We start from the raw sequence: 12,653 nt of genomic DNA, 5'->3' as shown, positions 1-12,653 counted from the left end.
GCTTAACATGAGCAGGCCCTCTCTGCTGTGTTGAGCCTGAGTGTAGGGAGCAGGGTTAACTAGGAGGCCTTTGTAATAGTGGTGGCTTCAGCAGAGGAGGACAAGAGTGAGTTGTGGTAGGGTTTTTCTATAATTTGAAAGTGACACTGACAGGATTTGTATGGGGGGGATGGAGAAAAATCTTTGACATAAACAATTATACAGCTAATTGAGATGGGGAGGTGGTAACTGGAGAGAGTGCAGAGGTTGCAGGGTGGGGGTGGGGGAATGTTAAAAGGACAGCCACTCAGTTTTAAGCTTGAGATGTCTACAAGTACAAGTGGAGACGTGTGGAGTAGTTGTGTGGGTCAGAATGGTGTGTGGCCAGGAGGTGCAGACTGGAGATGTGAATTGGGGGTTACCTGCATCTGGTTGATATTTAAAGCTGGGTATTTAAAGTTTCCTGTGAGACACACCACTTTTGAGTGTGATGGAAAGACATGACTAAAGGAGTAGAAATCCAGTGGTATGGGGGATTGAACCTGGGACCTGGGAGCCTCAGGCAAGCGAGTCTGTTTGCATAACCATTATGCTGTCTCTCTTGCCCTGATGAACGAATTGCTGTTTTTAATACCAAATGTTGAGTGGCCATTTCATCCCCCTTTTGAGCCTTGGCATCACCATGACTTCTCCCCAGATGGTCCTTGCTCAGAGCTCACTTAACATAGTTTGCTTCTCTTTTCACAGGCCAAGGCTGTCTTGAAATTCATCGAGGGGATCTCCGAAAAGACCCTGAGGAGTACTGTTGCGCTCACAGCTGCCCGAGGACGGGGAAAATCTGCTGCCTTGGGCTTAGCTATTGCTGGGGCAGTGGCTTTTGGGTAAGGGAGACTGCTGGCCCATCTTTAGGACTTCAGGGCTCTGAGGGGACAGCGTGCAGCATTAGGGGCCAGGAAACCAGGAGAATGTTCCTGGATCTGTGCTGGCTGCCTCAGATTTCTTTTGCTCCTAAGCTTTATGCCTAGAGACAGGTTTCCCTATACCCTGAGAGAGGTGTGTGTGTGTGTTGTGGGGGTGGGCATAGACACATGCTAGGGCTTGTGTGATCACAGTTAAAGGTAAAACACACAAAAGCGAAGGGATGGCATAAGACTCTCGGGAGATGAGAACTTGTTTGACCAGCTTTACTGATTTAAGCAAAGTACAGATTTGCTTTTTGAATGGCTTTGATCAGTAGACACTTTTGTTTGTTCCTGAGGCACTGCCACTGAGTGTGATGGTGGCTTCTGTTCTGTTGCCCTGGGCATTTGACTACAGTAGAGTGTGAGCTTTCAACTTAGCAGGCATGAAGGGTAGATCTAGGCACACTGTTACCCTTGGTGCTCATAATTCTTCCATGTGCATCTAGTAGATGGAAAAGGCTGATCTCGGTAAATAAATAAGGTTTAGTTTTGCAGAGTGAAGGAGGCCTCACACAGGTGTGATCTCGTGGCTCTGGGCCACTTTTTCATTCCTCTGGAGAGGCAGAGAGAGCACTCAAACTCCCTCCAGTGTCAGAACATCTCCCCTGTGGTGCCTGGGTTTGAACTTAAGCTACACCCCAAGGAGCTATCTTTTTTTTTTTTTTTCTTTATTGGGGATTAATGGTTTACAGTCAACAGTAAAATACAGTAGTTTGTACATGTGTAACACTTCTCATTTTTCCATGTAACAGTTCAGCCTCCTCTAGGTCTTCCTCTGCCATCATGTTCCAGGGCCTGAACTCTGCCCACCACCCCAGAGGCTTATACTTTAGTGCAATACACCAAACCCAGTCCAGATTCTACTTTGTGTTATCTTATGTTTCAGCTTCTCTTTTATTTCATCATTATTATTAGTTAGTTGACACTGATAGACAAGATTGTGGGATAAGAGGGGAAAAATTCACACAGCTCCCACCACCAGCATGCCATATCCTATCCCCTCCACAGGAAGCTTCTCCATTCTTTATCCCTTTGGAAGTATATGGAGCAAAGTACTCTTTGGGGTACAGAAGATGGGAGGTCTGACTTCTGTAATTGCTTTTACACTGGACATTGGAATTGACAGGTCAATCCATACCCCCAGACTGTCTCTACGTTTCCCTAGTGGGGCAGGGCTCTGGGAAGGTGAGGTTCCAAGACACACTGGTGAAGTCTGCCCAGGGAAGTCAGGTTGGCGTCATGGTGGTATTTTTCAGCTTCTATCTATGAGTGAGATCATTCTTCTCTTTCTGACTTAACTCACTTAACATGATTCTTTCAAACTCCATCCAAGATGAGGTGAAGAAAATGAAATCGCCATTTTTAATAGCGGAGTAGTATTCCATTGTATATCTAGACCACGACGTTCTCAACCACTCATCTGTTGGACACCTGGGTTGCTTCCAGGTTTTGGCTATTACAAATTGTGCTGCTGTGAACATTGGTGTACACAAATCTTTTTGGATGCATGTGTTTGGTTCCTTAGGATATATCCCTGGGAGAGGAATTGCAAGGTCATAGGGAAGATCCATTTCTAGCCTTCTGAGAGTTCTTTACACTGCTCTCCACAGAGGTTGGATCAATTTACATTCCTACCAGCAGTGCAGGAGGGTCCCAGGGAGCTATCCTTTGACCCTAGGCTCAGTTTTAGTGACATACCCAAGATCGCTCAGCAAGTCAGTGCCACTAGAGCTGAGGCTGAGTTCAGCCAAGTCTCACTCTGTCTCAATAGTGCCACCTAGCCCCTTAGCCATTAGCATCCTTTATACTCAACAAGGATCCCTTCGGGATTAGCTATGGCCTTGGTCCCAGTCAGTCTCTCTGACTTCATAGTTCTCTCTCAGTACAGCTAGTGACGAATGTGAAGCTGCCCCTTCATCCCAGGACTAGGATGGGAGCAGCTCGTGCAGTTCTGCCCACTGAGGGGCTTGTCCCCACAGTGCCTCTTGACAGCAGCATTTGCAGATGGCAATAGCTAGTTGCTGGGGCGTGTAACCCTCAGATTGTGTGTTTTTATTAGTTTGGGAAGCAAAGTAAAACCAGATCTGGAGTTTTAAAGTCCTATTTTTTTTTTTTTTCTCCTAGCATTATCTCTGGTTACTACCCACATAACAGGCAAACAAAAAAAGGTAGTCTCCTTCAGTTCCTTAACCATTTCTTGGATGTCTTAATTATTTGGATCTTTGTCTTTGATTCAACAGATACTCCAATATCTTTGTTACCTCCCCAAGCCCTGATAACCTCCACACTCTGTTTGAATTTGTCTTTAAAGGATTTGATGCACTGCAGTATCAGGTAAGACTTGAGATAAGAGTTGAGTGCTGGGTCTAAATTGGAAAAAAAAAAAAAAAAAGTCTTTAGGAAACCTGCTTACTAACTCAGGATTGAAATGCCTGTTTCTAAAGTTTATCATTGATCCTTTTCCCATCAGGAGCACCTGGATTATGAGATTATCCAGTCTCTAAATCCTGAATTTAACAAAGCCGTGATTAGAGTGAATGTATTCCGAGAACACAGACAGACCATTCAGGTGAGGTTCGTTCTAAAGCCATACTCAATAGAAGGGGTGTCCTGCTGCATTTAAACAGCCCTATGATGCTTTCTTCTATAATCATTCTGTATTCTGGGTAGCTTCATGTTTTTCAGATACTGTTGTTGGTTGTGACTAACTTGGTCCAGATTTTCTTGCTCTTTAAAGGAAAATATTAAAGCAGACTAACAAATGTATGCAACCAGATTGGAAAGTTGTAGTTTTGGAATGCATCCATTGATTATTTTGGGAGTTGGTAAGGGGTGGGAAGTGAGCCAGGTAAAATTGGCAGTTTGTGCCTCTCTGGAAGGTATACTTTTTTTTTTTGTAAGAGTTACAGATTATAAATAGTGCTAAGTACTTATGCCTTTTACCTCAAAGATCTTGCTTCTTTCATTTGGGTTTCTTTTAGGATCTTTTCATTCTGGAAATAAAAAAAAAAAGAAAGAAAGAAAGAAAGAAAGAAAGAAAGAAAGAAAGAAAAAGAACCTTTTTATTCTGTACATCTCTTCCCACTTTTGCCTGATTTCCTTAAATAAGAAGAGGAAAGACTGATGATAGGTTTAATGGGAAGGGGGACAGACTGCAGACAGTAATAATACAAAGACTTGTTAAAACTGAAGAAAAGGACCCAAGCCAAAGAAGCAAAAGCTTTGCCTGGCTGAAATTCCCTGGCTCAACCCCTGTTCCTTGGATTTGTAATCAGAGTCCCTCTTGAATTACTAAGGCCCTTTTATATACAGGCTAGAGTGTAAGCACAGCAACCTGAATTTATGGTGTTTCATTTGTGTCCTTTAGAGGTGTCCTCTTTCTTGCTGAAAGTTGAGGAGAATATTAGATGAAAGTCAGCTGTGCCTCCCTTAGAGGGCCACTTTCTGCTGCTTTTATGAAGCACTTGCTTAATTTTTCCCCCTTAAGAGTTTAAGAGGCCTGGGGAAATAGCATAATGGTTTGCTAGAATCACTTTCTTTTCTTTTTTCTATTTTTAAATTTTTATTTATAAAATGGAAATATTGGCAAGAGCATAGGATAAGGGGTATACATTTCCACACAGTGCCCACCCCCAGAGCTCCATATCCAGTCCCCACTTTTGATAGCTTTCCTATTCTTTACCCATCTGGGAGTATGGACCCAGGATCATTGTGGGGTGCAGAAGGTGGAAGCTCTGGCTTCTGGAATTGCTTCCCCACTGAACATGGACGTTGATAGGTCGATCCATATTCCTAGCCTCTCTCTCTTTCCCTAGTGGGGCAGGGCTGTGGGAAGGCGGGGCTCCAAGACACATGGTGGGGTCGTCTGCCTAGGGAAGTCTTATTGGTGTCATGGTAGCTGAATCTGGTAGCTGAAAAAGAGTTTAGATATAAAGCAGAACACATTGTTGACTAATCATGAACCTAAAGGCAAGAATATTGCAGATGAAGATGTGGGGGTCTCCATTTTGGAAAAAGCTAGTAGGTCTATTTTAGGTATATTCCAAAGGGCCCGTGACTTTACTAACTTTTGCCTGCACCTGACATCTACCCAGGTGGACCCAGGTTACTGTCTGGGGAGATGGTGTCATGGTTGGGAAAAGGTATAGAAAACTGGATCAGGGAAGGGAGCAGCTCCCAAATATGGGAAAAGTATGTAAATATTGTTAACAGTAAACCCCATCAATTTGATCTGGGGCCCATATTCAGCACAGGCGTCTATGTAACCTCTGTATCTCTAGGTCTGAGCTCACATTCTGTGGTCACAGCTGGGAACATTCCAGGCTGCACTAATTTCAGGACCCATCTTTCACAGGTAGTAGGTAGAGTATGTTGTCCAACCTCCCTTTGGAGAATAGAACATTCCCTACTATTATTGATCCACATTGAGGGCAAGGTCCTAGAGAGGCCCACAGAGGGGCCCATTATGTTGTTCCTGTTAGAGATGACCAGTGATGGTGGAGAGAGGGGTCTGTTAGAGATCTAGGCCCATCATGTCTGTGGGAATCCCAGGACTCCCTGACTAGGGCCCCAGGTGATGGGATGGCTTGGTAGTGACTAAAGAGTCATCATTAAAGTATGCCAGTCTCTGGCGCTTATTCAGCTTTTGTAGTCCTTACTTTGTATGACAAGGTTAGCTTTAGAGTGAGTGAGGGAAGTGTAATAGGAGGTAGGTGAGGTCTAAGTAGAAACTGTTTCATTAGTTACTTTAAGGTATCTTTTCAGGTCTTTCTACTTGCTTGCTTCATTTATTGACTCAGTGAATATTACTGTGCACTTCTGCTTTTTTTTTTTCTTTATTTTTACATTTCTTTATTGGGGAATTAATGTTTTACATTCAACAGTAAATACAATAGTTTGTACATGCATAACATTTCCCAGTTTTCCATATAATAGTGCAAACCCCAGTAGGTCCTCTGTTATCCTTCTTGGATCTGTACACCAATTCCAGTTCAGGTTCTACTTGTATTTTCTTTTCTGATCTTGTTTTTCAACTTCTGTCTGAGAGTGAGATCATCCCATATTCATCCTTCTGTTTCTGACTTATTTCACTTAACATGAATTTTTCAAGGCCCATCCAAGATCGGCTGAAAACAGTGAAGTCACCATTTTTCACAGCTGAGTAGTATTCCATTGTGTATATGTACCACAACTTGCTCAGCCACTCATCTGTTGTTGGACACCTGGGTTGCTTCCAGGTTTTGGCTATTACAAATTGTGCTGCCAAGAACATATGTGTACACAGATCTTTTTGGATGGATGTGTTGGGTTCCTTAGGATCTATCCCCAGGAGAGGAATTGCAGGATCATAGGGTAGGTCCATTTCTAGCCTTCCAAGAGTTCTCCAGACTGTTCTCTATAGAGGTTGGACCAGTTGACATTCCCACCAGCAGTGCAGGAGGGTTCCTTTGACCCCACAGCCTCTCCAGCATTTGCTGCTGTTACCTTTTCTGATGTATGACATTCTCACAGGAGTGAAGTGGTATCTCGTTGTTGTCTTTATTTGCATTTCTCTGATAGTCAGAGACTTGGAACATTTTTTCATGTGTTTTTCAGCCTTTTGGATCTCTTCTATGGTGAATATTCTGTCCATGTCCTCCCCTCGTTTTTGGATGGGGTTATTTGTTGTCTTGTTGAGATTTGCAAGTTCTTTATATATTCTGGTTTTTAGCCTCTTGTCTGATGTATGGCATGTAAAGATCTCCCATTCTGTGAGGGGTCTCTTTGTTTGGGTAGTAGTTTCTTTAGCTGTGAAGAAGCTTTTTAATTTGATGTAGTCCCATAGGTTTATGCTTGCCTTAGTCTTCTTTGTAATTGGATTTGTTTCATTGAAGATGTCTTTAAAATTTATGCAGAAAAGAGTTTTGCCAATATTTCCCTCTAAGTATCTGATAGTTTGTGGTCTAACATTGAAGTCCTTGATCCACTTGAAATTTACTTTTGTGTTTGGTGAAATATGGTAGTTCAGTTTCATTGCACTTTTGCTTTAAGGTATATATTTCCCTCTAACTTATGGATACATGTACATATGCCCTATCTCATGGGCCCTGATATATATCTAGGTTTTGTTAAGAAGTGAACCACCCGGCATGGAATTTAGGAGTCCTATGAGCTAGGAAAGGTCTCACTAGAGTAATGAAGCTGAAGGGTTGACATTCCATGCCTGAAGTCTCTGGACACAGTCCAAAATGAAGCATGCTGAGGTAGTACTAGTTGCATTGTAGAAAGACTTGCATATCTGGGGCTCTGAGGTTCCAGGTTCAATCCCTAGCACCACCATAACCCAGAGTTGAGCAGTGTTCTGGTGTCTCTGTCTCTTGTTAAAGTAATAAAGTAAATATTCAAAACAAATCCGAGGTTCTGGTGGTGCACCTGGTTGAGCTCACATGTTACCATGTGCAAGGCCTTGGGTTCAAGCCCCAACCCCATTTGCAGCAGTAAAGCTTCACAAGTAGTGAAGTAATGCTACAGGTCTCTCATCTCCCCACCCCCCATCTTCACCTTCCCTCTCAATTCTCTCTGTTTCTGTCCAATAAATAAGGAATTCAAGGGCTGGGTACTAGGGAGATAGTGCAGTGGTATACACAATACTTTCAAGCTGATGTTGGGGGATCCCAGGTTTAATCCCTGGTACCACCCTATTCAGTGCTCTAGTGAAGAGACCAAAAAGAATCCAAGTAATGGGCCCCTGTTGAAGATGTGCCTACTGCTGTTAGGAGTTTGTGGTGGCTGTCTTCCTGGCCGCCATCATCTGGAGTTGTGATGCAGAACTTCAAATGTACAGAAAAAGGCAGGCAAATGCAGCACTCACAAGCCCAGAGTTCAGCTTAAGAAAAGTTGACATGGGAACCGGGTTAAGTGCACATAATGTGAAGTGCAAGGATCCCGGTTCCAGCCCCCAGCATCCCACCTGCAGGGGGTCGCTTTGCAAGCAGTGAAGCAGGTCTGCAGTTGTCCATCTTTCTCTCTCCCTCCCTGTGTTCCCCATCTCTCGATTTCTTTTTGTCCTATCTGACAATGACAGCGTCAACAGCAACAACAGTAACAACAATGGAAAAAAGATGGCCGCCAGGAGTAGTGGATTCATAGTGCAAGCACCGAGCCCCAGCGATAACCCTGGAGGCAAATAAAAGAAAAAGGAAAAAAAAAGATTATTATTATTATTATTTTAATTTTTACCACAGCACTGCTCAGTTTTGGTTTATGGTATTATGGGGGATCGAATCTCAGGTATGAAAGTCTCTTGCCTAGATTACTTGTTACTGCTCAGTCAGTCATCAGTGGGCACTTGCTCTGTTTTATCAGAGATAAAGCCACAGCCTGTGAGAATAGGAGGCCTATCATGTCTACCGCACAACAACAACCTTGTTTGAACTGTTTGAACTCTGATATCTGACTCTGGGTCCATTCCAGTTCTTTTAGATAACCAAGCTAATGGGAGTCGGGCCGTAGCGCAGGGGTTAAGCGCACATGGTGTAAAGTGCAAGGACCGGCGTAAGGATCCCAGTTCGAGCCCCCAGCTCCCCACCTGCAGGGGAGTCGCTTCACCAGTGGTGAAGCAAGTCTTTCCCTCTTCTCTTTGTCTGTCTTTCCCTCTTCTCTTTGTCTTCCCCTCTTCTCTCCATTTCTCTCTGTCCTGTCCAACAAGGACGACATTAATAACAGCTACAACAACCATGAAAAACAACAAGGGCAACAAAAGGGAAAATAAACAAATATATGTAAAAAAAAAAAATTAAAAAAAAAAGGATAACCAAGCTAATGATATAAAAATTTCTTGCCCACAGTATATACATCCTGCCGATGCTGTGAAGCTGGGCCAGGCCGAGCTTGTTGTGATTGATGAAGCTGCTGCCATCCCCTTGCCCCTGGTGAAAAGCCTCCTGGGGCCTTACCTTGTTTTCATGGCATCCACCATCAATGGGTAAGATACCTTGGGGGGGGGGGGGGGTCCTTGCTCTGTTGGAAGTTGTAGTTAGGTAACATAGAATGAGTGTGATGAGTGTGACGTGGTCTGGGAGGTGGCGCAGTGGTAAAGCTTTGGACTCTCAAACATGAGGTCCCAAGTTTGATCCCCAGCAGCACATGTGCCAGAGTGATGTCTGGTTCTTTTTCTTTCCTCCTATCTTTCTCATAAACAAATAAAATCATATATATATATATATATTACTATGTGGTCTGGGAGGTGGCGCAGTGGATAAAGCATTGGACTCTTAAGCATGAGGTCCTGAGTTCGATCCCTGGCAGCACATGTGCCAGAGTGATGTCTGATTCTTTCTCTCATCCTATCTTTCTCATGAATAAATAAATAAATAAATAAATAAATAAATAAAAAGAGTGAGTGTGACTCTCCCTGGATGGCAGACCTCATTCCCAAAGCTGAGTCTTATGGCCATTTTTCCACCCCCCCCCCCCCCCAGGGCTTCTGCAAATGGGAGCTGCCCTCATAGTTATCTGATGCTCACTCACCTCTGGTCTGACATTTAATGAAGAAGTTTATTTATTTATTTATTTATTTGAAAGATAGGAGAGAGAGAGAAAAAAACCCCAGACATCACTCTTAGTGTGCTGCCAGTGTTTGAACTCTGGACCTCATGCCTGAGAGTCTAACATTTTATCCACTGCGTCACCTCTTGGACCAGTCACAAAGGCATTTATAGTCCAGGTGATGAGTATCTCCTGCTTGCTAGCCTGATCAAAAAAAAATTTTTTTTTTAAAAGAGTAGATAAGATAAATAGAGTTGAGCAAATAGTGTAGTGGTTATACAAAACGACTAATGCCTGGGGCTCCCAAGTCCCTGGTTCTATCCTCAGCACCACATAAACGAGAGCTAAGCAGTGCTCTGACCTTGTGCACTGTATCTTTCTCTCTGTATCTCTCCAATTAAAAGAAATCAAATAAAATGTATTTAAAAAGAGAAAATACATAGATGGCAATACCAGTGTCTGATATCTTAGAGCGACGTGGAAATAGTGTAAAAGTTACTGTGTAAGTAGCATAAGACAGCTTGTCATAGTTCAACAGACTTTTAGAACTTGAAATAGTTATTTGTTTTTGGTGTTGACAAAATTAGAAACCAAAGAAAAATCTGGTAATCTGACCACATAGAGCTAACTTCTCTTAGAATTTTGGTATGCATTCTTTGTATTTATTTTACTTTTCCATTTTGAATATGAGCATGAACATTGTTTGCTTATTATCCATATAGAAATCCCTTCTTGAAGTGATAATTCTATATTACAGATCTATTATTGTGACTACTTAATACTGAAAATATTGAACGCTAGAAGAAGAACTGAAAATACTGAAATAAATGGATCGACATTTTTTGGTAGAAGCTTATTGAGATATAGTTTGCATACCAGACAACTTTTGAAGTGTACAATCTCTTTTGTTTGTTACTTTTTATTTTACCAGTGTACTGCTTAACTCTGGTTTATGGTGGTGTGGGTGATTGAACCTGAGATGTTGGAGCCTCTCAGACATGAGAGTCTCTGCAGACAGGGAGAGAGAGAGAGACAATGAGAACATCAGTCTGACACATGAGATGTCAGGAATCAGATTCAGGACTTCATGCTTCTGAGTTCAGAACCCTACTTTTACGTTCTTGATAATTTTTAGTTTATAGGGAGTCGGGCGGTGGTGCAGCGGGTTAAGCGCACATGGCGCAGAGCACAAGGACCAGCATAAGGATCCTGGTTCAAGCCCCCGGCTCCCCACCTGCAGGGGAGTCACTTCACAAGTGATGAAGCAGGCCTGTAGGTGTCTGTCTTTCTCTCCCCCTCTCTGTCTTCCCCTCCTCTCCATTTCTTTCTGTCCTATCCAACAACAACATCAATAGCAACAACATTAAACAAGGGCAACAAAAGGAAAACTAACTAAATAAATATAAAGTTTTTTTTTTTTAAAGTTTTGGTTTATAGCACAATCCTGTAGATGCGTAGGCTAATGTTCTGTTGAGGATGAAGTTAAGGAACTTGAGTTCCTGGCCAAGAGGTGCTAATTAGAATGAGGACTTGAGCCCAGACCTGATGACTCCAGGCCGAGTCACTGCCAGCTGCCTGCCTTGGGCTTGCACACACTGGGAAGCTCGGGAATGATCAGGGCTGTCCTCAGGATGTAGGACACTGATGTTTCAGTCGGGGAAGAAAGTAGTTCTCTGCTCCATCCTACAGAGTGAGTTTGGAACCTTGCGCCTGATTGTCTTTGCTGTTGCTTCCTAGCTACGAGGGCACTGGCCGCTCTTTGTCCCTCAAGCTGATCCAGCAGCTCCGCCAGCAGAGTGCCCAGAGCCAGATCAGCACCACGGCTGAGAACAAGACCACAACAACAGCCAGATTGGCCTCAGGTAGCCTGAGCTCTTAGTGGGCCTCACAGTGCACAGCAAGTTTTCTCTGACTCTTGTTAGATTCTTCCCCCTCCTCTGAGTGGTACCGGACTGTCCCATCATTAGGCAGAAAGTTGAATCCCTGAGAGGTGAAGTCATCTTTCCCTGAGGAATGGAAAGTCAGTGACCAGATCCTTGTTGGTCAGTGTCTCAGAGGATGGTTGCATCGACAGGGTGGTCTCCCTTTGGGACTGGTGTTCCAACACGTTAGGCATTAACCAGAACAGTTTCAAACCACTCTATTTAAATTCATGTATACTTTCACGGGCATGGCATATGACAAAGAAAGTGGAAGATCTACCTTGCTCTTCTAGACGCGTGTTTGATCCTTGTTTTGATCCTCTGTGTGTGTCGTGGGGAACAGCACGGACGCTGCATGAGGTTTCCCTGCAGGAGTCTATCCGATACGCCCCCGGGGACCCAGTGGAGAAGTGGCTCAATGACTTGCTGTGCCTGGATTGCCTCAACATCACTCGGATAGTGTCGGGATGCCCCTTGCCTGAAGCCTGCGAACTGTATCCTTCTGTGGAAGGGAACAGGGGGATATAAACATGGAACGGAAGGGAACGATCTGGCCCTTTGTCTCAAGGGTGGGCTCCCTAAGGGGAAGGGGAAGCTGGACATTATAGCTTTCTTCTTTCTTCCCTCTTTGATATGTCTCTGCTCGAAATAGTGACTCCTCAGTGTGAGGGAGATCCACACATGCAGGTCTCTGCTGGAAGTATGTCCTGTTTTGGGTTCTCTGGATCGTTTGGTTGCTTAACTCCAGCCCAGCTACTATGTTAATAGAGATACCCTCTTCTGCTACCACAAGGCCTCTGAAGTTTTCCTCCAACGGCTTATGGCCTTGTATGTGGCCTCGCATTACAAGGTAATTGTGACTAGTCCTCACATGAACTTGCACAGTGAATGTCAGTGCTTCAGAATTCCCTTCGATTTGGTTTTCACATCTTTTATGACCGCAAGTGACCATTCCAGTGGGACCATTTCAGTGTCCGGACTTGCCAGAGGGGTTGCATTTCCCATTGTCGTCCAGGCTTGCCTTGGATTTCTAGCTTTGCATACAGAGTGTAGAATTCCTGCTTGTAGCTTCATGAGATGTAGCTGGAGAGGGTGGAAAGCATTGCCCCACATGAAAGAGTACTTAAAATTTCTTACCTCACTCCTAACCTGGTGGGCTAGCAGTAGCTGCTGGCGGTAATTTTGAACCTGAGACCAACCAGCTGTATTTAAGGAGCAGTTGAGAACATCTGAAAGTCTTAGAAAACGAAAGGGCATATTGGAA

General features: G+C 43.8%; 1 protein-coding gene across 1 annotated transcript in view; it reads left to right on the top strand.

The window, feature by feature from the left end:
• The window catches only part of NAT10 (N-acetyltransferase 10), a 44,382-nt gene that overhangs the window by 17,150 nt on the left and 14,579 nt on the right, over nucleotides 1-12,653 (top strand). The window contains exons 9-15 of the mRNA XM_007521810.3: nucleotides 727-860; nucleotides 3,182-3,275; nucleotides 3,412-3,510; nucleotides 8,768-8,904; nucleotides 11,205-11,329; nucleotides 11,733-11,883; nucleotides 12,143-12,239. Of these exons, the coding sequence (XP_007521872.1) occupies nucleotides 727-860; nucleotides 3,182-3,275; nucleotides 3,412-3,510; nucleotides 8,768-8,904; nucleotides 11,205-11,329; nucleotides 11,733-11,883; nucleotides 12,143-12,239 (837 nt within the window). The remainder of the gene's footprint in view (nucleotides 1-726; nucleotides 861-3,181; nucleotides 3,276-3,411; nucleotides 3,511-8,767; nucleotides 8,905-11,204; nucleotides 11,330-11,732; nucleotides 11,884-12,142; nucleotides 12,240-12,653) is intronic.

This window comes from Erinaceus europaeus, chromosome 17 (assembly GCF_950295315.1).
Source record: "Erinaceus europaeus chromosome 17, mEriEur2.1, whole genome shotgun sequence".
NCBI classification, from domain to species: Eukaryota; Metazoa; Chordata; class Mammalia; order Eulipotyphla; family Erinaceidae; genus Erinaceus; species Erinaceus europaeus.
Note: the sequence above shows the minus strand (reverse complement) of the source record. Positions and strands in the feature narration are given on the sequence as shown.